The following is a 23,848-nucleotide window of genomic DNA, read 5'->3' on the forward strand; positions in this document are numbered from 1 at the left end:
GCTTCCAACTTCGTTCGAGAGCTATTAACGAAGTCTACTCTTTGAAATTTTCTTTGAACTCCGGAAATTAGAAATCATTAGCTTATCTTAAACAAAACAATTTACAAGAAATTTAAATTTTTAATTTACGTTACGTTCATAGTGTACTGCAGATAATTTCAGTTGCCATTCTGGGTTCATCCAGCTATGTGTTCAGAGTTTTCTTTAAAATCTGGAATCCAAAATTGGGTTCTCTGACTCAAGAGAAAGTCATACATACCTAAATTGTATTGCGTGAACCATTAACGTCAAACTGTTTCCTAAGTTGTCAAATATTATGAACTAATGAGTAATTGACATTCTTGTAACAGTGCGTTGTCGACAAAGAACTCTTGTTCACGCTGCAGGAACCCAAACTCAAAATTGCCACTTTTCTCTGACTGACAATCTAGCAAAGACCGAAACACCCAAAAGGACAAATAACACAGTTTTGTCAGCGTGTTGTTCTCCCGAAAGTTCCAAGTGTCTTAGAAACGTCTCACAACATCAAATAAAATTACTTCTAGGGAATATGTTTGCACTATTTTAACCCCACTTCTTATTGCAGGGAATTAAGATAATTTAGCCTAATGGTTATACCAGGTGGGTAGACTGAACTAGGGTGTGTTATTTCCACGTTTGTGAAACTATTATTTCCCTTGCTATCTTGAAACTGTTATTGGGGGCGATCTTGCATTTTATGCTATGGATCTATTCTGTTCCGCTATGTAGTTAGTTAATAAAATTTTATGGTAATCGTGGTCGCAAAATTTACCCATTAAATTAAAAGGGTGTAAAAAAATCCTCAATAAGAATCGATAATAATAAAGCCTAATAAGTAATACTTGAGCCAGATCAAGACTAAGATAGTCGTGTATTAATTTATTTCAGAATTAAATTTTACTTTGCATGAACTCAAGCACTCCAATGAACTCCTTCATAAACAAATATTTTGGATCTTTTACACCAATCCCTCTGGTACCTATAAAACTCCCACCAGCAACTAACGAAATATGAAATATCAATTTCATATGCTTGGCTAGGTTCCTAAATTTAAATAATAATCATTGTCGTTGTAATTGACCAATGACATCAACTTTTAATAGTAGGCTGCAAACGTCGATATCAAAAATTTGCACAATATAACTAAGTGCTTCTGAAGTCAAATTTTTCATTGATTGGTGGGTGGAAATGCAACCCCATTCGCAAGTTATGGGATCTTTTCAGTTTATGTCACCTTCCATCCTCCCTCAGTACGTTACGCACCCCAGTCAATATTGGTAGAATATAGGGCGATTTTAGATTCAAACATTCCTATTATTACCCCGCCCCTCCCTCCCCAGCCTTGAAAAAATTGACGTGAAAACAAAATACATTACTATATGAACCTGGTCTCTCTGATTCCCTGCCATCATCTGGAATTGGTGGTGCTGGTGAGCACCAGCTGGGACACCTCCCCCCTGAACCCTGTTGATGCCACTCTCCCCTCCAGGAGACTGTGAAGAGGAGGGCGAGAGCGACAACTGTTGGTTGGAATTGTTCATTACTCCTGCCATGTTATAGGGTGCACCTGTGTCAGCATAAAACTTTGCTTAAGCATATTTAAAAACTCACGTCAGATGTATACTAGACTATTGCTCTTTGACAGGCCTGTTGACCTTCTTCGACAGCCTCCCCAAATACATAAATATAAAGACTTAGTTCTAACCTTTAAGTTAACTGATAGATATGTATCTGGAAAAAACCATAGTTAAGATTATTAATTGAATGTTGTACTCGTGTTACTGACCTAAGGTGCTCTGGACACCGCCTTCATTCTGTGCAGAGGAAGTGGAAGATGAGGAGGAGGCGAACCAGTAGTCGGCTGACGTCATAGGAGGGATGTCAGCGGGAGGAAGAGGAGCCATGGCAGCAAAAGGAGGCAGACCTGAAGACAGTAATCTCTTTTCAACTTCTAGAGTGGTTCTTCATTTCACAGTTGAGGTATAAAAAAACTTATATAAGAGTAAGTAGTAATTATTAAAGGGGCGTGACGATGTGGGGAAGATAAAGTCAAAAACTAGTATAAGCTGGAAAGAGATTAAGAGTTTGCGTACTTTATAGCGTCAAGTGGATTTTGTCGTACCACTTTTGAGTGTTTTAATTGGTATTCGCAAAACATGAATTTTTGCTTAATTCATACAAAAAATGTCTCCGCCTAATCGAGTTTTCAACTGATATCCGATCCCCCGAAAAGATGACAAACAATATGAAAAAACAATTAAACCAAATCACCAGCAATATTTTTGGAGCTTGCTGATTTCTTTGATCTGGGCGTAGGATATTAGATGAAAACTCGATTAGACTGAAGGAATTTTTGTAGCCATTGGGCGAAATTTCCGAATTAAGGTTTTGTGGAAAACAGGCGAGTAACAATAAAAACACTTAGAGGAAGTAATGCAATAATGGCTTCGTAATATAATGTAATTAAGTGACTATAAAAATAGACTTCGTAGAAAAAAGCTTTTAAAGTCATCAAAAAATGAACATAGTTTTCAAATTTTGATCATATTCAAGTTATAGTTTTAACCCCAACTACCCCAATTTTCAAGCATTTTTTGCAACCAGTAGTTCTAAATTATTAACAATAAAGCTATTGATTATAAGTGTTTTAAACATTTGTTCTTTTAAACTTTTTGAAAAGCAAAACACGACAGCAAAAGACACAAAATATTGAAAACAATGCAATGATGTATTTTAACATGAAAGTTCCTTTGAATGTAAAGACAAATGTTAGGCACACTTGACAATTTCATAACATCGAGGGGATTTTGAACTACCTCTTTTATATGTTCAAATTGCTGTTCGCCTAATTTCCACAAAATTTATTTCTGGATTTTTGCCTAATGGCTACAAAATTTTTGTTCGCCTAGTCGAGTTTTCGCCTATTATGCCATACTGCGTTTGATCATTGCTTATCACAAAATTTACCCAGATCTGACTGCACGGCGAAGTTACACCGTTTTGCACGAATGCCAAAAAATTAATATAGCCACACGGTTGTCGTCACTATTGAGAAGTTATCCAAATCGGAACAAAGTCGGGTTGTTGAATAAAATCAATAGGACAATAATAACTATGCGGTAATGTTGTTAATGAAAACTCGTTCCAATTACAACAGTTCCATAACTTACGCCACACAGCGGCTGATTCTACTATCTTTTTCCACCGCTAATTTCTCGCCACTTTTCATATAGAATCAATGGCGAGAAAATAGTGGCCGAAAAAGACAGTCTGATACCAAAGCAGAATTTCATCACTTTTTCCTATTTTTGTTGTATTAATCGGGCGCTAACAGAATTTTTCATTGGTAGGTTATGCAAATATTGTTATTTGCAAATATCGTTACCGCAAAATTTCTACATGAATTTTTAATGCAATTATACAGCCATAAGACAGTGCTTCACCTTGACAATTATATTTTATCAGAAAAGCTCAACGTGCTGCACGGCAAATCTTTCACCAGAATACGACTGAAATTAAAGTAGAACAGACACCGTACAGCTCAATTGTTTCTGAGCAGACAGCACAGTTAAAACAAGGCAAACAGAAGTGCTTTGATGAATAAACAAGACTTTCAACACCCGGCATAATGAAATCATGAAACTTTTAACAATAAGACAAAAAGAAACTAGCACAAATCAACCTGAAGTTTTGACGATCAGAAAACTTTAGAAAAAAAGTGACAGTGACCAATTAAAACACATAAAAATACGAGACCCGGTTTATAATCCGAAAAATTGAAAGAAGATCTTAAAACTCCATTATCTGACCATCAGACCAAACGACCCTTGCGAATCAAAAAGACAAACATATTTTCACAGATTTCGAGAAAAACAATTACGGAAATCAAAATGTACACACACGAAAATCGTGTTGAATCCTATGCTTTTCGATCAAAACTCGAAAAAGGCAAAAAATCGAAAATGTGAATTGAAAAAAAATTAGGATATATAAGCAAGCATCAATAGGCAGAAGCAGATAAGAAACAAAAAAATAGTAAAAACCCTGAAGATTTGCTTTATCTTCTTGTGTGTCAATGTCTTGACCTCCAAACTCAATGACAGCACAAACCTCAAGAAAATTTTGACCAATTGAGATCAGAAAAATTGAAATGACAAATTTTTAAAACGTGAAAATTATAAATCAGCGTAAATTTGTTTAAAATATTGATACTTGAGTCATCAAAACCATATCATCGTTGTCAAAAATTTTTTTAAAAAATCCTATTTGCAGGGCAGCAGAAACTTGTTTGCACCTCTGAGATACAGACAGAGGCTAAAACAACAAAATTTTTGAAACCATATAAATAGGTTAAAATTAAGAGAATTTCCTCAAAAACAAAATTATGAAAAGATTGTCTTACAAACTGACACCAACAAAAGTTGGCAATTGCTCAGTTGATCCCTAAAAATTGAAAAAATTGAAGAACAAAATACTCAAAATTTGAAAAAAATGGCACATTTCAGAAGAGAATTGGTTGAATTCCTCAAAAAAAATCTTCAAAAATTTTTCAACCTTATCTATTAACCAATTTTCAAGTCCTAAGAAATTGGCAGCCAGATATCGAAAATAACGAAAATATTAACGAAAAAAAGTTAAGAAGAATTTCAAAAATTAGTACAATTTTTTGTAATCAAGTTTGCATTACAAATACATACACCTCAAAAACAATTTTGAAGCGCATTTCAGCAGAAAATTTCGTTTAGAAAAACTGATAGTTATAAGAAGAATGCATGAAAATACCTTAAATAAAGACAACATCTCATGATTTCATTTCCAAATTAAGATGAAAAACCAATTATTATGCATCTTTTTTTCAAATTAACACAAATAATACGCGAAGACAAAAACAAACATCAAAAAACTAAAATAAACGATGTTTTGGTCTATGGTTGGGATTTTATAGACAAGATTATGGAGTTTCAAATAGCTGGAATCTTTCTAAGAAAAGGAAAAGCGTCTTCGAGAAAAATTATTTCTAGAAGCCGAGCATTTTATAACATTAAAACTTCTTTTCACCCTAAACAAGGTTAATTTCAACGATAACTTTGGCCCCTAGTCATTTTTTGTAACGAATTTGAAACATTTAAACTCTAAACAAATCCCACTTTTTAATTCAATTGAAAAGACGGAAAAGTTCAAAAAGCCAGACAACGAGCTTTCTCGTGATGATGTTCAATTGAGTTTAAGAAGTGTAACTTAAGACATTGAGTTTAAGACACGTTACGATTGAGTTTAATGGCCAGCGCTTATTGCCTTACAATGTCAATATACAAATTTTGACATTATTACATTTTGTGGAGAAATCATCAGATTGTAAGCATTTCGTAATCATGGGGGCTTTGGGTTTTACGTCTTTTTGTTTTTGTTACTCAACTACCTCCAAAATTTGTCAGCTCCATTGTTTGATCGGCGTGACCACTATTAAATCTAAAAGCGAGGCTCATGCTTGTTTCAGGTAAACTTTAGACAATTTGGGTAACTTTCAGCTACAAAATAGCAAATCGCCGGCAGCTATAGTTCATTTTAATCAAATGCAATATTTTTCCAGAATTCCATTGTAAAGTAGCGCCCCTAGCCAACATTGACCATTAATGGTTGTCCGGAGAAACCATAACTTCCAGTTCGATTTGTCGCCATAATTTACAAGCAATTAATGTCTGCCCGCGGCCAAGTGTGGCTTTTATTTTCTGTTCAGAAAATTGCAGATTAGATTCGAACACTAAGAAAAATAGAAAATCACTTTTTAAAGAACAATTCAATGAAACCTCCAGATAAATTTTGTGTAAGTTCTCGGATTGTAGTAAATAACAAAAAAGTTATTATGAAAAATAGTTTAATAAATCCTCAAAGGGAATAAATGTTTGATGTGAGATCAAATAACAAAACAATAAGCTTAATTGTTACCATACAAAAACATAAAAAGAGAAACTTTTTAACAATGCATGAATCATTCATTAGACGTGCTTTTGACGGCAAATTTGAAGTATAAATTATAACCAATTTTAACAGCTCAACATGTCATCATGATTCAAAGAATATTAACTGTACTCTTCTTACTATCGTATCTTGTATACTTTCAACAGCTGTACCATACACCACTTAATTACACTCAATGGTTCACACGCGCATCGTAAAAACGTTCAAATTTTGGCGTCAATTACTGTTTATGGCCTGACAATACCTTGGTAAACAACGTTTATTGCTTTTACTAGATTTTTGATTATGTTTTTTATGTTTGGATCATTTTCAAGCTAATGAAGGTCGTGTGTTTTCTTTCTTGTTCGATGCTTTTGAGCTCATAGTGAACAAGAACTGAACAAATTTAATACGTAAACAACGAAGAAACTTTGAAAAATTGAGATCCCTTGACGCACTAGACAGGAAAATTTGAAAAAAAATACAGCTGGTTAAAGGCAAAATTAAGAAAAAATGTTGGATCGTGGAAGAAAAACTTTATTCCAGTACTAAAAATCAATTAAATAGAAAACAAACCACTTCAACTGCACAAAAATTTAAGAGCCTATTTGAAATTAGCAATCTTATCAAATTTCGTTTTTGATAGAGCTGCAACATCGTGGAATGATTTCCTTGATTCCAATTGTTGGTATTAGTTTTTGCAATTTTAAGAAACATTTAATTGCATACCACTCTATGAAGTTTCAGACAAATTGCATATAGCGTATGGAAATCTATCAAAAAGAGAGTTCAGAACAAAGTTTAAGTTCATGGCCATATCATTCAAACAGTTAAACACAAAAAAAACATCCAGTTGTCATTAAAAGGTTTTCGTTAGCAAAAAGAAAACCAAACTCCAACAATGTAGTCACATGCTGCTCCGTCCCTAGTTAAAAGAAAAAATTTGGAAGATTTTAACAGAACCTCTGAAGCCAAACATTTTGAAACCCTCATCGAACAAATATAAGAACTATAATTGATCACTTGAGCACGCTTCTTCTGATCACCATTAAGCAACAATCACTATAAATTATCATTTACCATTTAACTAAAATAATGGTCGAAAGTAATAAAAATCATTAATTATGAAAGAAGATATAATTTAAGAATATGAACCGACTAACGACGGACAAATTGCTTTCGAACATCTGCGGGGAGATGTTATTTAGAGGGGGTACAAGCTACAAAACTACTATGGGTAAAAAACTTCTGAAGATGATGGCCATCAAACCCCCAATCTCCAGGATTCGAATCTGTGGCATTAAACATCAATCTACACTTACGGTATTCTTTAATCCCTCCCAACCGTTTTGATTTTAGCTCAAAGCATTATTTCTGAAAGCGAGAAATTTCAGTCACTCAAAAACTTCAAGAAATCAAGCGTGAAAAAGTAACTCGGAGAAAGATATCAAAAGATGAATACAAAAAATGTGCATAAAAAATAAACGAACAACGATTCAAACTTCGTCTGAGATCAATTAACAATTCAAAATCAGACACCTTATTTAGAAATATTAATTAGTGTGAAAAATGGATTTTTTTTTGAAAAAAAACAGGTTTGATATTTATGCAACTGAACCTCGTGAGTAGTAGGACCAAATTCACGCTTTGTCACGGGGGGACGTCCCCCCCCCCGTGACGATCCATGTACACGCTTTGTAACGGGTGGGGACGTCCCCACCCGTGACGATCCGTGAGGTACATTTTTGAGGTAAAAAAATTGTGTCTCTCAATTTTGCCAGAGGGACAAAAACTTGTAAAAAATTTCTCAATTTGTGCCGGGGACAAAAACTTGTAAAATTTTCTCAAATTTGTGGGGACAAAAACTTGTAAAATTTTTGTCAATTTCGTGCGGTGAGAAAAACTTGTAAAATTTTTGGCAAATTTGTTCGGTGGGCAAAATCTTACGACATCTCCAGCTATTTTTGTGCGGAGGATAAAAACTTGTTAAAATTTCACAGTTTTCTGGAATTATTGAAAAACTTGTGAAATTTTTGCAATTTCTTGGGGTCCATTAAGTTGATTTTAAATTTTAAAAATTCTTAAACCTTTATTAGTCAAAAGGACTATTCATGGGTTTTTAAAAAACATATAACTGACTTACCTTTTCTTTACTTCAATCTCTTGACAAGTTTTATGTAATATATCAACATTTAAAGCAAAATGGAGTCCAATTTTGGTGGTTTTGATCCCACATCTGGTTTTAGTTTGATAGTTTTATTGACCATTTGTTATCCCAGATTAGGGAGTGTGGGCAGATTAGAAAGCCAATAAAACTTCGGTGTCAGGGCTCCAAATTGAGAATTATTGTGTCTGGTATGAAATTTGCAGCGTCAGAGGTGAAAAGAATGCAACTTTGCAGAGAATAAGGAAGAAATACACGCATGAAATGGACAAAATGAATGCTCAAAACTATGTGAAATGTTCCGAAAGAGTACTGAAAAAGTGTTTGAAAGTGTGCGTTAAAGCAATTCATCTACCACGTTTAAATGATGGAAGAGTTAGAAATCAAGAATAAAAATGTGTATTTTTAGAGTAAAAATTGTTGTTTTTGGATAATTTTATGCAAAATACTTCAACAAAAATCAATTCCATTATGCACAAATTGATTTGCATTGTGAATGACAGCTAGTGTAGACCAGTAAATTAAGTAACACAAGGTGTTTGAGGGATAATGCAAATGTGATCACGTAATATAGTATAAAACTTGGGGAAAATTAAAAAACGAAATTTTAACGGGAAAACCTGATGTCCGACTGAACCTCACTGCGTAGGTAGGCAATATGATAGAGTGAGCAGTCTACTTTCCTTATACACTTAAGAAAACTAACTTCTCTTTTTTTGCGAAGGAAATTCTTTTTTTCTTTACTTTAGTAAACAGTTTTCTTGTTCTGTTTTTGTTCTCCTGATAGTTTCATAGCACTTACAATAACTATAGCTGTATGTCTATAATGTTCATCTATTTATATCCAATCTAGACTTGTTTTGTCAAAATCTGATTTATTGAAAGCAGACTGAAGATTAATTTTAAACTTGTGCATATGACAAAATATGTTTTTGATTTTTTTCGTTTCGCAAGTTTTGGTCTCGGCGTTTGTGATTGGTTGGCCGAGTTTTAGGAATTATTATGTCTACTACATGAACCAACATGTGTCTTTCTTTTCCATAAGCAATTCAGTGTGGTCGTCTCAGCTTCTCTGATTGGTCAGTCGAGTTTAAGCTTTATTACCGTCTTGGACATGTTTGAACAGGTGTTGATTTATTATCAAAGACAAGGTGTGGTCTCTTTTATTACCATAAGCAATTCAGTGTGATCGTCTCTGCTTCTTTGATTGGTCAGTCGAGTTTAGGCTTTATTACCGTCTTGCACATGTTTGAACACGTGTTGTTTTATTATAAAAGACATGGTGTGGTCACAAGTTTGAGTTTGTGTTTAAAAAGAAAGTAGTATCTCGTCGTCTCAAGATTACTTTGATTTGTATCACAATATTGCATGCTCAATAGAATGTGCATACTGTTTACTGTGTTAAATAAAAAGTGAGATGTTTGATGTGAGATCAAATAACAAAACAATAAGCTTAATTGTTACCATACAAAAACATACAAAGAGAAAAACTTTTCAACAATGCATGAATCATTCATTAGACGTGCTTTTGACGGCAAATTTGAAGTATAAATTATAACCAATTTTAACAGCTCAACATGTCATCATGATTCAAAGAATATTAACTGTACTCTTCTGAATATCAGTATCTTGTATACTTTCAACAGCTGTACCATACACCACTTAATTACACTCGATGGTTCACACGCGCATCGTAAAAACGTTCAATTTTTGGCGTCAATTACTGTTTATGGCCTGACAATACCTTGGTAAACAACGTTTATTGCGTTTACTAGATTTTTGATTATGTTTTTTATGTTTGGATCATTTTCAAGCTAATGAAGGTCGTGTGTTTTCTTTCTTGTTCGATGCTTTTGAGCTCATAGTGAACAAGAACTGAACAAATTTAATATGTAAACAACGAAAAAACTTTGAAAAATTGAGATCTCTTGACGCACTAGACAGGAAAATTTGAAAAAAAATACAGCTAGTTAAAGGCAAAATTAAGAAAAAATGTTGGATCGTGGAAAAAAAAATCTTTATTCCAGTACTAAAAATCGATTAAATAGAAAACAAACCACTTCAACTGCACAAAAATTTAAGAGCCTATTTGAAATTAGCAATCTTATCAAATTTCGTTCTTGATAGAGCTGCAACATTGTGGAATGATTTCCTTGATTCCAATTGTTGGTATTAGTTATTGCAATTTTAAGAAACATTTAATTGCATACCACTCTATGAAGTTTCAGACAAATTGCATATAGCGTATGGAAATCTATCAAAAAGAGAGTTCAGAACAAAGTTTAAGTTCATGGCCATATCATTCAAACAGTTAAACACAAAAAAACATCCAGTTGTCATTAAAAGGTTTTCGTTAGCAAAAAGAAAACCAAACTCCAACAATGTAGTCACATGCTGCTCCGTCCCTAGTTAAAAGAAAAAATTTGGAAGATTTTAACAGAACCTCTGAAGCCAAACGTTTTGAAACCCTCATCGAACAAATATAAGAACTATAATTGATCACTTGAGCACGCTTCTTCTGATCACCATTAAGCAACAATCACTATAAATTATCATTTACCATTTAACTAAAATAATGGTCGAAAGTAATAAAAATCATTAATTATGAAAGAAGATATAATTTAAGAATATGAACCGACTAATGACGGACAAATTGCTTTCGAACATCTGCGGGGAGATGTTATTTAGAGGGGGTACAAGCTACAAAACTACTATGGGTAAAAAACTTCTGAAGATGATGGCCATCAAACCCCCAATCTCCAGGATTCGAATCTGTGGCATTAAACATCAATCTACACTTACGGTATTCTTTAATCCCTCCCAACCGTTTCGATTTTAGCTCAAAGCATTATTTATGAAAGCGAGAAATTTCAGTCACTCAAAAACTTCAAGAAATCAAGCGTGAAAAAGTAACTCGGAGAAAGATATCAAAAGATGAATACAAAAAATGTGCATAAAAAATACACGAACAACGTTTCAAACTTCGTCTGAGATCAATTAACAATTCAAAATCAGACACCTTATTTAGAAATATAATTAGTGTGAAAAATGGATTTTTTTGAAAAAAAACAGGTTTGATATTTATGCAACTGAACCTCGTGAGTAGTAAGACCAAATTCACGCTTTGTCACGGGGGGACGTCCCCCCCGTGACGATCCATGTACACGCTTTGTAACGGGTGGGGACGTCCCCACCCGTGACGATCCGTGAGGTACATCTTTGAGGTCAAAAAATTGTGTCTCTCAATTTTGCCAGAGGGACAAAAACTTGTAAAAATTTTCTCAATTTGTGCCGGGGACAAAAACTTGTAAAATTTTCTCAAATTTGTGGGGACAAAAACTTGTAAAATTTTTGTCAATTTCGTGCGGTGAGAAAAACTTGTAAAATTTTTGGCAAATTTGTTTGGTGGGCAAAATCTTACGATATCTCCAGCTATTTTTGTGCGGAGGATAAAAACTTGTTAAAATTTCACAGTTTTCTGGAATTATTGAAAAACTTGTGAAAATTTTGCAATTTCTTGGGGTCCATTAAGTTGATTTTAAATTTTAAAATTTCATAAACCCTTTATTAGTCAAAAGGACTATTCATGGGTTTTTAAAAAACATATAACTGACTTACCTTTTCTTTACTTCAATCTCTTGACAAGTTTTATGTAATATATCAACATTTAAAGCAAAATGGAGTCCAATTTTGGTGGTTTTGATCCCACATCTGGTTTTAGTTTGATAGTTTTATTGACCATTTGTTATCCCAGATTAGGGAGTGTGGGTAGATTAGAAAGCCAATAAAACTTCGGTGCCAGGGCTCCAAATTATTGTGTCTGGTATGAAATTTGCAGCGTCAGAGGTGAAAAGAATGCAACTTTGCAGAGAATAAGGAAGAAATACACGCATGAAATGGACAAAATGAATGCTCAAAACTATGTGAAATGTTCCGAAAAAGTAATGAAAAAGTGTTTGAAAGTGTGCGTTAAAGCAATTCATCTACCACGTTTAAATGATGGAAGAGTTAGAAATCAAGAATAAAAATGTGTATTTTTAGAGTAAAAATTGTTGTTTTTGGACAATTTTATGCAAAATACTTCAACAAAAATCAATTCCATTATGCACAAATTGTTTTGCATTGTGAATGACAGCTAGTGCAGACCAGTAAATTAAGTAACACAAGGTGTTTGAGGGATAATGCAAATGTGATCACGTAATATAGTATAAAACTTGGGGAAAATTAAAAAACGAAATTTTAACGGGAAAACCTGATGTCCGACTGAACCTCACTGCGTAGGTAGGCAATATGATAGAGTGAGCAATCTACTTCCCTTATACACTTAAGAAAACTAACTTCTCTTTTTTTTGCGAAGGAGATTCTTTTTTTCTTTACTTTAGTAAACAGTTTTCTTGTTCTGTTTTTGTTCTCCTGATAGTTTCATAGCACTTACAATAACTATAGCTGTATGTCTATAATGTTCATCTATTTATATCCAATCTGGACTTGTTTTGTCAACCTCTGATTTATTGAAAGCAGACTGAAGATTAATTTTAAACTTGTGCATATGACAAAATATGTTTTTGATTTTTTCGTTTCGCAAGTTTTGATCTCGGCGTTTGTGATTGGTTGGCCGAGTTTTAGGAATTATTATGTCTACTACATGAGCCAACATGTGTCTTTCAATTCCATAAGCAATTCAGTGTGGTCGTCTCAGCTTCTCTGATTGGTCAGTCGAGTTTAAGCTTTATTACCGTCTTGCACATGTTTGAACAGGCGTTGATTTATTATCAAAGACAAGGTGTGGTCTCTTTTATTACCATAAGCAATTCAGTGTGATCGTCTCTGCTTCTTTGATTGGTCAGTCGAGTTTAGGCTTTATTACCGTCTTGCACATGTTTGAACACGTGTTGTTTTATTATAAAAGACAAGGTGTGGTCACAAGTTTGAGTTTGTGTTTAAAACGAAAGTAGTATCTCGTCGTCTCAAGATTACTTTGATTTGTATCACAATATTGCATGCTCAATAGAATGTGCATACTGTTTACTGTGTTAAATAAAAAGTGCAGTGAAAGCAGAAATTCAATTTCAAGTGGAAAAATGTGTCTTAAGACTAAAAATGGAAAGAAATGTTAGGCTAAATAACACGGAACAAACGATACTAACAAAATAGTTTTCACACTAGAAGATCTCAGAAACAAAAGAAACAATGTCTTTAGTTGAGTTTTAGAAGTTTATATCAAGTTTTCGTTTCTTTGGAGCAAAGCAAAGGCTCACTGGTGGCGTCTCAAGACTGCTGCTGGCATTTATGGAAACTTCCGCTACCTCGGGAGCTGAGGGAGTTGGCGTTGAGTCTGGTAGTGGAGAATTTGACCGAGTTGTAATGTCTGGAATTTCGAGGCTGGTTGGAATCCGCCGCAAACTATCGATAATTTCTAAGTCCCTCCAATAGCCCTTTTGATTTTCATATAGAGGAATCTCTTTGATATCATAGTCATAAAGAATTTTCCTAACATTTTCATCTGTTGTCTCTGGATTGAACACACAAATTCTCTTACGTAGCCGGTAACATGATCGATTGTGTACTGTGCTCCTTTCATCAGCGCCTTTTCAAATCTGAATGATTGGATATAGTCAAAAACCACAATTGGTAGTGCCATGTGGTTAATTGTAATCCACTCTTTGTCCCGCAACTCTTGTTTAACAATAACGACTTTCTCTTTTTTGTAAGTTTCATTTGCTATTGTTCTCAAATCGGGATTGGCCTCTTCTTTCAAAAAAATTGCCACCGGAGACATGTTCAAACTTTGAAGACAATGTTGCGGTTAATGAATTGTTGTGGTAGTTAATCAGGTCGTGGAAACTTTTGGTCAGCTTTTCTATATAATCAAAAGATAAAACAATTTGTTCTAAAACTTAAGACTTGAGTATCAATATATATCAACTGTGCTATAATAGTCTTTTGAAGTCAAGTTTTGAGAATATTTAGACTGATAGCAATAGTAAAGAAAGAGAAAAAGAAACGAAGAAAGACTGTGAAAAGATTTTGCAAACAATTTAAATTTGTTTTCGAGCAGAGATTTGGATTTTGTGAGCAACCAAACAGAATGCAAGAATAGAAAAAAATGATTAAATGAGTTGGATTGTTTTTCCTACTTGTTTAGGCGTGTTGCTTCTAAGAATAGCTGAAAACAATACTCGTCAAGTAGAGCATAATAGTTGGATATAGTTGGTTTTTATCTTAGCCAATCAGTAAACAGCAAATTTTGAAGTTTTAACCTTATGTCTAGTAAGGCCAAAGGAAAGTGACTACAGACAGTGTACGAATGCGTTGTTCTATGTCTTATCATAACAAATGGGAGAATTCGTGAACAAACAAAAACAACATGCATTTAGCATTGCGGTTATTGGTTCTAAGTGGTTAAAATTATAAAAATAAAAACTCGATAGGTTAGTCTGTCGCTATTATTAGAATGACAAAATCTTATTCACTCTTCGTTTAAAGATTGTTGATAATAAATGGTTTAGACTCTTCAGAGAAAAGCATTAAAAATTTTGTAGGGTTGCAGTTTGGTAAGTGAAAAAAAGACTTGGCATGCGTTTTGATCAACCAGTTGTTTGTAGAAACTGTTTGTAAAACATTCACGCGAAATGCTTATCCATTTCCACATGTCATACAGAAAAATCAGTAAGATTAAACTAATTCCTGGTAGCAAGTGAATAATTTCGTGACTTGGACTGCTTTGATCATGATATTGCTGTAAAGTTGCGTCCATATGGAGGTCTAATTGGCATTGACATTTCATCTCTCGACAAGTATTTAAAAGTATCAAAAACTTTACGTTTGCACGCTATTTTACACGAAGCAGGTGGTTTCATATACGAAGTATATAACCAAGGACCTGATTATTCTTATATGCTTCCGTGAAAAAGCAGCAATTGTTTTAGCGGGCATTTGTCGGGAATATTATTTTGCTTATATATAAAGATTTTCCATCCGTAAAGTTTTCACTTATTGGAATGCTGAGCACCAAAACGGTTGTGTTAGACGTTGAAGGATTTGGTCACAGAAAAGAAAAATTTATTGTTAGAGAGTTTGAAATTTGTACTGAAGACTACCTTGACTGTGTGTCATTTTTACCACCAAAAAGTTATATTGAGTTAACAACTCAACAAAAGCAATCATTCAGTTGGTTGAGTAGAAATTTGCACGGCATTGAGTGGGACACAGGAAATTATCCCTATATTTACCTTACACAAATAATTCAAAGCGTTCGCTTGCGGAATCCTGGTGCAATATTCTACGCTAAGGGGTAGGAAAAAGTAAAGTTTTTGTCAGATTTGCTTGAGTGCTCTATTATTGATCTGAATTCACTCTCGTGTCCTTCGATATCTGTGAACTATTTTACACAAAACTGTCAAAATCATTCAAAGGGCAAAAACATTTTCAACAAACATTGTGCAAAAGAAAAAGCCATTTTCTATTTCAACTGGTTAACAAATGAGAGAGGAATTGACCAAAGCGGAAGCACCCTTGTCACCGAGTTCAACAATCTGCGCCTTGATTAAGGGGGCCGGGAATTTGAGTCTTTCAATTTCCAAAGACGAAACCATAAAAACCGGAAACCAGGTTTTACAGAGAAAAGTTAAATTGTTGCTGACTGAGGACGAAACTCGCTCATTTACTAATTTAGTATATTATATTAAACCGTTTCGTCAGTGGAGAAAGCAAAATGTCAAAAACTCAACCCAGAGTCTGTCCTCCGAGACTCTTACTGATGTCGAAGCACCCGGTTGGTGAAGAAATTGAAAAGAACGATCCTTTACTGCCAAAAGAGATTCAAAACTTGGTGAAGGAAGAAAAGCTGCACAAAATTGTTCATTATGACAAAACTGAGAGACTCTCTGAGTGCTCGATGGTTCATATGAAAGACTTTCTAACTCAGTTCAATTGCTATGAATTGTTTTATGTTGAGTGATTTTTTTCTCAATACATTTTGTTAAAAAAATTTATTTTGTCTCAAGATGGAGGGAGTAGCAGTTGAACAAGTTGACGCTGTTGTAGAATAAAGTTTTTTCAAAAAAGAAAGTAGCAGCAAATCTTCATGGAAATTTTGTAATCAAACAACGTTGCCACGGTCAGAAGTTGTTTTTTTTGTTCAAATGTTTGTTATATTACTGCTAATATCACTTTGCATTGTTAAATTACTTGTTTTAAAACCAAATTGTGAAGAAACATCAGTTTGGATATCAATATTGTCAAGTTTAGTTGGATACCTTTTACCAAGTCCAAGACTATGAATAAGATTTTATCTACGCATGATAGGGTCTTCATGGCCGTTGTAGGGCCTTCAGGTTGCGGCAAAACAGAGTTAATGTTCAAAATGCTGAGTGGAAACACATTTTACCCAAAATTTAACAACGTTATATTTTTATATAGAGAAATGCAAAAGATATGCATCAAAATCGAGAAAACACTTGGTGTTGCGTTTAAAAAGTACGCCAATTTGGAATTTTTGAATAGCCTTGCAAACTGTCTTCTGATAATAGACGACTCATGCGAAGAAATTTACAATGACAAAGAATTTGTTCAATTGGCCACCGCAGAGCGTCACAAAAACATTAATGTTATTTATATAAAGCACAACCTTTATCAACAGAGCAAGTGGTATCGTACAATAGACTTGAATACAACACACATCATTTTGTTCAAATCAGCTCGCGACATTCAACAAGTCGAATTTTTTATCGAATAGTTAAATTTTGTTAAAATATTAAAACAATGCTATCAATTGGCAACGAAAGAACCGTTTGGGCATTTGCTTATTGATCTTGATCCAAAAACTTCTGATTTTTTACGATACTGTTCAAATATTACTGAGCCAGGTCCGACAGTTTTCTATCTTCCATCTGATGAAGCAGAAACAACTCCTCTAAACAATGAAAGAGAAAAAATTATCTATACTGAAGCAAATAGTGCATTTGCAGCCAAAACAGTTAAGGAAATATTTGAGTAGTTGTGATAGCGATGGTATACTGGTTTTCTGTGAAAGTCTTTACAATATTTTACTGGGACATGTTAGAGTGAAAGTAAGAGACTTAGAAAATTACAGACACATATTTGAAGGCGTTCTCAAGAAAAATTCATCAACGAATAAACGACGAGCATTTTTACTAACAAAAACCGGTTTCCAACTGATTCAACTCATTATTAAATTTTATTTCATCCATTTGAGTTAAGCGATGTCAACTGCTGAAGAATTTATTTTTATTCTCAAAAATCAGTTCATGAAGGAGCAACCATTTTCCTCACAAATTCTAAATGATCCCAGAGTTCAGCATACAGGGGCTCAATTTTCCTTTTTGAACCTTATGCAACCAAATGAAAGCATTGACAAAGAGAATCAAGAAATTTTGGATACAAGGGAAGCAACTGATCCTACTGAGTTGTCAAAATTACATGCGGACAAAATTCTTCGAAATCTCAGCATGCTATTGCCAGCAAAATTTACCAGGACAGAAAAAATAGATAACCTCATTAAAGAATCAAAAAAAGTTGATATAGATGAAAATGAAATTTTTATTGTTGACGGAACAGCGACAGGAATAAATGTTCCCATTTTTCTCTATGATTTGCAGCAACCAACTAAAAAAATAATCCAGATTATTTCAATATCGGAGAGGCTTTAAACATTTAAGAAAACTTGGTGATCAACAGTAATGTTAAAATTGCGATCCGAAAAAGAACTCATAGAGTTACCAAACAAAAAAAAAGAAAAAGAGAATTTTTGCGCCAAAAAGAATCAAGCACAAAGAAACCAGCCAATTACTTACACAGGAATCCTCAGACGCCGGAAGTGGTTTCAAAACCTCAAAGGAAGACAGAACTCAGCAAGAGGAGAAGGACTGGGAGTCTTTCGACGAATGTGAAAAAATTGCTTGAGTTAAAAAATACGAAAGGTCCCGCAGCACACGGAAGCGTAAAAAATCTACAAAAGAGCACAAATTTGAAACCAAGTAAAGTGAAACTGTTTCTAGAGGGCCAAAATGCCCACACAAAGCATAAAAAATATAGAAACAGATTTCCAACACTGAAAATTATTGCTTACAACATAAATGAGATTTGGTCGCTAGACTTGGCTTATGTGGATAAATTAGCAAAAGAGAACAAAGATGTAAAATACTTGTTGGTTGCGGTGGGCTGTCTCTCACGTTATCTACGAGTCGAATCCTTAAAATCAAAGTACGCCACAACAACAGCAGATGCGTTTAAAAAAATAATTAAGAACAAGCAACCTAAAAAAGTGTGGGTAGATGCTGGTACAGAATTAAAGGGCTGCTTCAGCACCCTTTGTCAGAAAAAAGAAATTGAAGTTTACCTTCAGCGAGAAAAAATCGGCATTTGCGGAAAGAAACAAACGATCGCTCAAGAATTTGATGTACAAGTATTTAGAGGACAAATGGACGTACTCGTATGTTAATCAATTGCAGAGCTTTGTACAAACCATTAACTCTAGAGTCAACAGGGTAACGAAATTGGCACCGAATAAAGTAACAAAGAAAGACATTCCTTACTTGATATAAATAATTTTTAATGCTTCAGCAAAACTAGTTCGTCGACCAAAGTTTTACGTTGGGGACTTTGTGCGAATATCAAAAGCGGATCTCCCTTTTAGAAAAGGATACAAGCAAACATTTACCAACGAAGTTTTTGAGATTTACGATATACCTACAACAAATCCCCCTACTTATGGTCTCATTGACGCATCCCAAGAGCCAGTCAAAGGAAAATTTTATGAATTAGTTGGTCAAAGTTAGAGACAATAGTAGTGAAATAACAAAACATGAATGAACTCACGGTTAACTTAGTTTCATCAGCTTCTATGAGTATTTTTCCTCAAAACACCTTGTCTTCTTTCAAAAATTATTTCAACGAAGAAATTAATTCGGAGGGGGATGGGCGAGTTGCACTAAGTGAAATTATCTTCCCGGCAAAAATAAATCAAGTGAACAAAAGGGATTTGAAGATATTTTCTTCTGAAGGCCTTAAGTTTTATGAGAAAAGTACTCCACTTGATGCTGTCTCCAGACCATACGCAGGAGAACGAGCTATCATTGGAGTTGGTTCCTATGAAAATCAAGACCATCTTTTGAGATCCTTGAAAGCAGCTACCGGATTGCCTCATTTCGAATATCAACTTAACAAAATCAATCGGGTTTTGTTCCTCTCTTTTGATAAAACGAAGGAATTAGTTTTCCGGATAACGAAATTCCGAGTAAACTAGGTTTCAACGGTATTCATGATGGGTCTGGTTATCATATTGGATACAAGATGTTGGAAACTTTTGAAAATCTGACCATGGCAGATGACGAAGAATAAAACTTTGCTGGTGATTATGCTTTTGATTTTTCTGCAGGAAAGCAACTGATTTTTATTTACGTTAACATTATTGAGTATCAATACGTTGCTGATACTAAAGCTCCTCTTATTGTAGTCATTGATTCAAAACAACGCCTGAAAAACGGTAGCCCCTGCGAAATGGAGCCAACACACAGCATCGTTTTCAGCAATTTGGAATACAAAAAGTTATTATCAAAAAGCTTTCAGTCAATTGAAATTCAATTCCGGACAGAAACCGGACAATTAGTTCCATTCGCTGGAACAGGAAAAGTTATTTTGACTTTAAATTTTAAAAAATTCGACTAAATGGAAGCCTACTATCAACAGCAATCAGTGTCACCATACTTTTCAAGCCACTATCGCCAACGAGGAAGTGGTTTTGGGGCTTTAGCAGCAGGTGTTGGCAGAGCCGCATTATCGATTGCAAGAAAATTTCTTTGGCCTGTAGCCAAAAAGATTGGACGTGAATTAATTGTTCAAGTAGCTCCTGAGCTGGTAGATGTAGTTACAAAAAAAGTCTCCAAAACAAGCAATAAAGTCTACTGTGCAAAAAACTGTAAGAAAACAAGTGGGCGGATCAAAATCAAGAAGAATGCGTAAGTTGAAAACCAACGGTGAAAAGCCAAAACAAGTCATTCGTAAGCAAAAGCCTTTGACGAGAAGTCGGTCAAATTTTTTTTCTAAAGTTCAAAATGATTACTAACTTACTGCCCGCAGAGGCAACACACACCACACTTGATTTGTTTGAAAAACAGCCTCTGCTTATTTCCTTTGAAAATGCTTTTACTCAAAAAGTCGGACCATCATATTCTCCGGACGGTCCAATGCTTGAGTTTGAAGTTTTGAGTGATCGGAACAATTTCATAGATTTACGAAAACTTCTGCTTGAAATTAAATGCAACATCTCCCGGAACAATGACGGCGATTTAAGGACAGGAACTGATCCAACAAATACAGACGCGCCATACTTAAGCAGCACCGCATTACATTCTTTATTTTCAGAATGCACTGTATCTGCTAATGGTGTTAAAAATTCCAACACAAACGGAAACTATGCGCACAAAGCATTCTTTGAAACGGAATTTCCTTCAGGAAAAACTGCAAAAAAGACATGGCTAATTTGTCAGGGATATTATTACGAGGATGAGCCAGCTAAAATTGATGGAACCGATGGTTGCGCGGACGACGTAGCGGCTAGAAAAGCTCTTGTTGCTTGTTCCCAGGAAAACTATTTTATTGGAAAGCCAGCTAGTGATATTTTAACTTCTGATAAACACCTACTTAGTGGTGTTAATCTGAAAATTTCATTTAAAAGGTCTACAAATGATTTTGCTGTAATTTCAGAGTCAAATAAACATTATAAAGTTAAAATAATTGAAGCTAACCTCTATGTTAGAAAAATGACAGTAGCGGATCATGTATTGACGGCAATTGAAAAAACTCTACTAAAAACGCCTGCCGTGTATCGCTATACAGAAGTATTACCACGAACTTTTGTAGCTACAACTGGAATAAGAAATGAAGCCATGAGGATATTTTTTTGAAGGAGCCTGTACGACGTATGATAATTGCAATGGCAACAAATCAAGAATACCTCGGAACTAATCGCACTAATCCTTTTCACTACCAGAAGTTTAGTTTGAGCCAGATTGTTGTTTATAGAAATGGTCAACTTATTGTTGGAACTCCGGTGTTAACAACTTTTAACCACCGCATTTACTTCAATACTTTGGAAGCCTTGGATTTTCTTGACAAAAGTGGGCATGGCATAACTCTGGACAATTATCCCAATCACTTTATTCTAGCTTTTGACTTAACTTCAACGCAGGAGGATTCTCATGATTTCATTCATCCCGAACTTACAAATTGGTCAATTTCAATTCAACTTACATTTGACGGAGCATTGGCGGCCAACGTAGAAATTTTATTTCTGGGCGAAAGAAGCTTAACGTTTTATTTTAATTCGGATTGCAAGGTGACAAAAAACTCAATTATCACCTACCCCACCGATGGACAGTGATGAACTACGCTACTTGATAGGAAAATATATTCATTTGAAATATTATTTTTATGGAGTTTTTGCAGCAGACAATTTTCCAAAGCTAACAAGAAAAGGATTTATTGTAGTTAATGCTTCACCAGCGCAATTTGAAGGAAGTCATTGGATGGTTATTTTGTTTCACGAGAACAAAGTTTATTTGGCTGACCCGCTTGGAATCCCGATACAAAACTACAAATATTGTATTCCCGTCTGCTACAAATTTAAATGAAGTAACTCAAGTACTCAAAATTTAGCCAGTTCAAAATCAAAACTCAAAACTCTGTGGACTTTTTTGCATTTATATTGCAAATGTGGTGATTCTTTATGGATATCCTTTGATGTTGAATATGAACTATAATGATTTGCTACGCTTTGCTAATCATATGCTCTAACATTTTTGTAATTAACTTTTTTGCTCGCTCAATTCTTTCTTCAAAGACAACGGAACAAAAAAATTGTAAATTAAAAGATGTCGATTCCATACTAAAATTTATCAAAATCAAACTATTATCAACATGCAAACAACCATAGCCACTATTTAATATATCAAGTATTTTTGAAAGCTCACCGTACATGACACCATTATAAATACTATAAAATCTTTCGATCGTACAAGTCGGCAAAAAGTCAGTTTGCGTTTGAACATCCTGTGTCATTATCATGTTGACATTTGGTAATTTTTTGTTAGAAATTGAAACAGTGAGATTGCGCTGGTCGTTGTAACTGACTGCCTCTTGAAGTTTTTCCATCACTTCACCATATTGCACTATGTGAGAAGACCCCCGAATGAGCAATTCAAAACAAGTGAAGAGACATGGTATTGTATATGGTTTAGAAGAAGTATCCTTGAAGGAATGTGGCAATTGATCAACAGCAGCAATGACATGGTAATGAAATTGTTGTATTTTGCTTTGATCTTCATTTTTGTGCTGGCTCTATGCGGAGTTTTTTGTAAGATTAGAATCCAATTGAGGCTCACTATTGCAATAAAATATCGAAAAAAATTTTGAAATTGTCAAAAATACTCAGGCGTACGTTCAAACATTGCTTCAACCGTTTTCTTTTGCTATTTAATTCTCTTTATCAATCTCTGAGGCTTTTTTGACTTTTTGAATCTGCAGCTACGACTTTGACCATTCGTTTCTAAACTGTAACCAGGCTGTAACTTTCTTTTGCCAGAACTGCTGTGCCCGTTCGCAAACTTTGAGAGAATTATTCTTCTGATAGCTTCAATATTTTCTCCCACTTCCTCCAATTCCTGCAAAGAGAGAGTGAGTTTTTGGTGGAAACGAAATTCGTTGTCTCCGTTTTCTTTTTTGAAAAGTTTCAGCGATATATAAGTTCCAGTATTATCATATGTTTTCACACAGGCAACTACATATCGTTTTTCAGAATGCGCTATATCAAGATAAAAATCAATGTAATCTTGAGCCGACAACATACTACTTTCTTTTTAAACACAAACTCAAACTTGTGACCACACCTTGTCTTTGATAATAAAACAACACGTGTTCAAACATGTGCAAGACGGAAATAAAGCCTAAACTCGGCTAAACAATCAAAGAAACTGAGACGATCACACTGATTTGCTTATGGTAATAAAAGAGACCACACCTTGTCTTTCATAATAAATCAACACGTGTTCAAACATGTGCTAGACGGTAAAAAAGCTTAAACTCGACTGACCAATCAGAGAAGCTGAGACGACCACACTGAATTGCTTATGGAAATGAAAGACACATGTTGGCTCATTTAGTAGACATAATAATTCCTAAAACTCGGCCAACCAATCACAAACGCCGAGACCAAAACTTGCGAAACGAAAAAAATCAAAAACCTATTTTGTCATATGCACAAGTTTAAAATTAATCTTCAGTCTGCTTTCAATAAATCAGAGGTCGGCAAAACAAGTCCAGATTGGACAAAAATATATGAACATCATACACATACAGTTATAGTTATTGTAAGTGCTAGGAAACTATCAGGAGAACAAAAACAGAACAAGAAAACTGTTTATTAAAGCAAAGAAAAAAAGAATCTCCTTCACAAAAAAGAGAAGTTAGTTTTCTTAAGTATATAGGTAAAATAGACTGCTCATTCTATCATTTTGCCTAAGTTACGCAGTGAGGTTCAGTCGGACATCAGTTTTTCCCGTTAACATTTCGTCTATAATTTTCCCCAAGTTTTACACTATATTACGTGATCACATTTGCATTATCCCTCAAAACCCTTGTGTTACTTAATTTACCGGTCTGCACTAGCTGTCATTCACAATGCAAAAC

General features: G+C 34.4%; 1 protein-coding gene across 9 annotated transcripts in view; it reads right to left on the reverse strand.

The window, feature by feature from the left end:
- LOC142341759 (uncharacterized) overlaps positions 1-23,848 on the reverse strand; it is a 114,098-nt gene that overhangs the window by 59,314 nt on the left and 30,936 nt on the right. For all 9 annotated transcript variants that reach the window (XM_075392956.1, XM_075392954.1, XM_075392960.1 and 6 more), the window contains exons 4-5: positions 1,808-1,945; positions 1,407-1,588 (exon numbers count right to left, since the gene is read on the reverse strand). In XM_075392956.1, coding sequence (XP_075249071.1) covers positions 1,407-1,588; positions 1,808-1,945 — 320 coding nt within the window. The remainder of the gene's footprint in view (positions 1-1,406; positions 1,589-1,807; positions 1,946-23,848) is intronic.

This window comes from Convolutriloba macropyga, chromosome 6 (assembly GCF_964194025.1).
Source record: "Convolutriloba macropyga chromosome 6, txConMacr16.3, whole genome shotgun sequence".
NCBI classification, from domain to species: Eukaryota; Metazoa; Xenacoelomorpha; order Acoela; family Convolutidae; genus Convolutriloba; species Convolutriloba macropyga.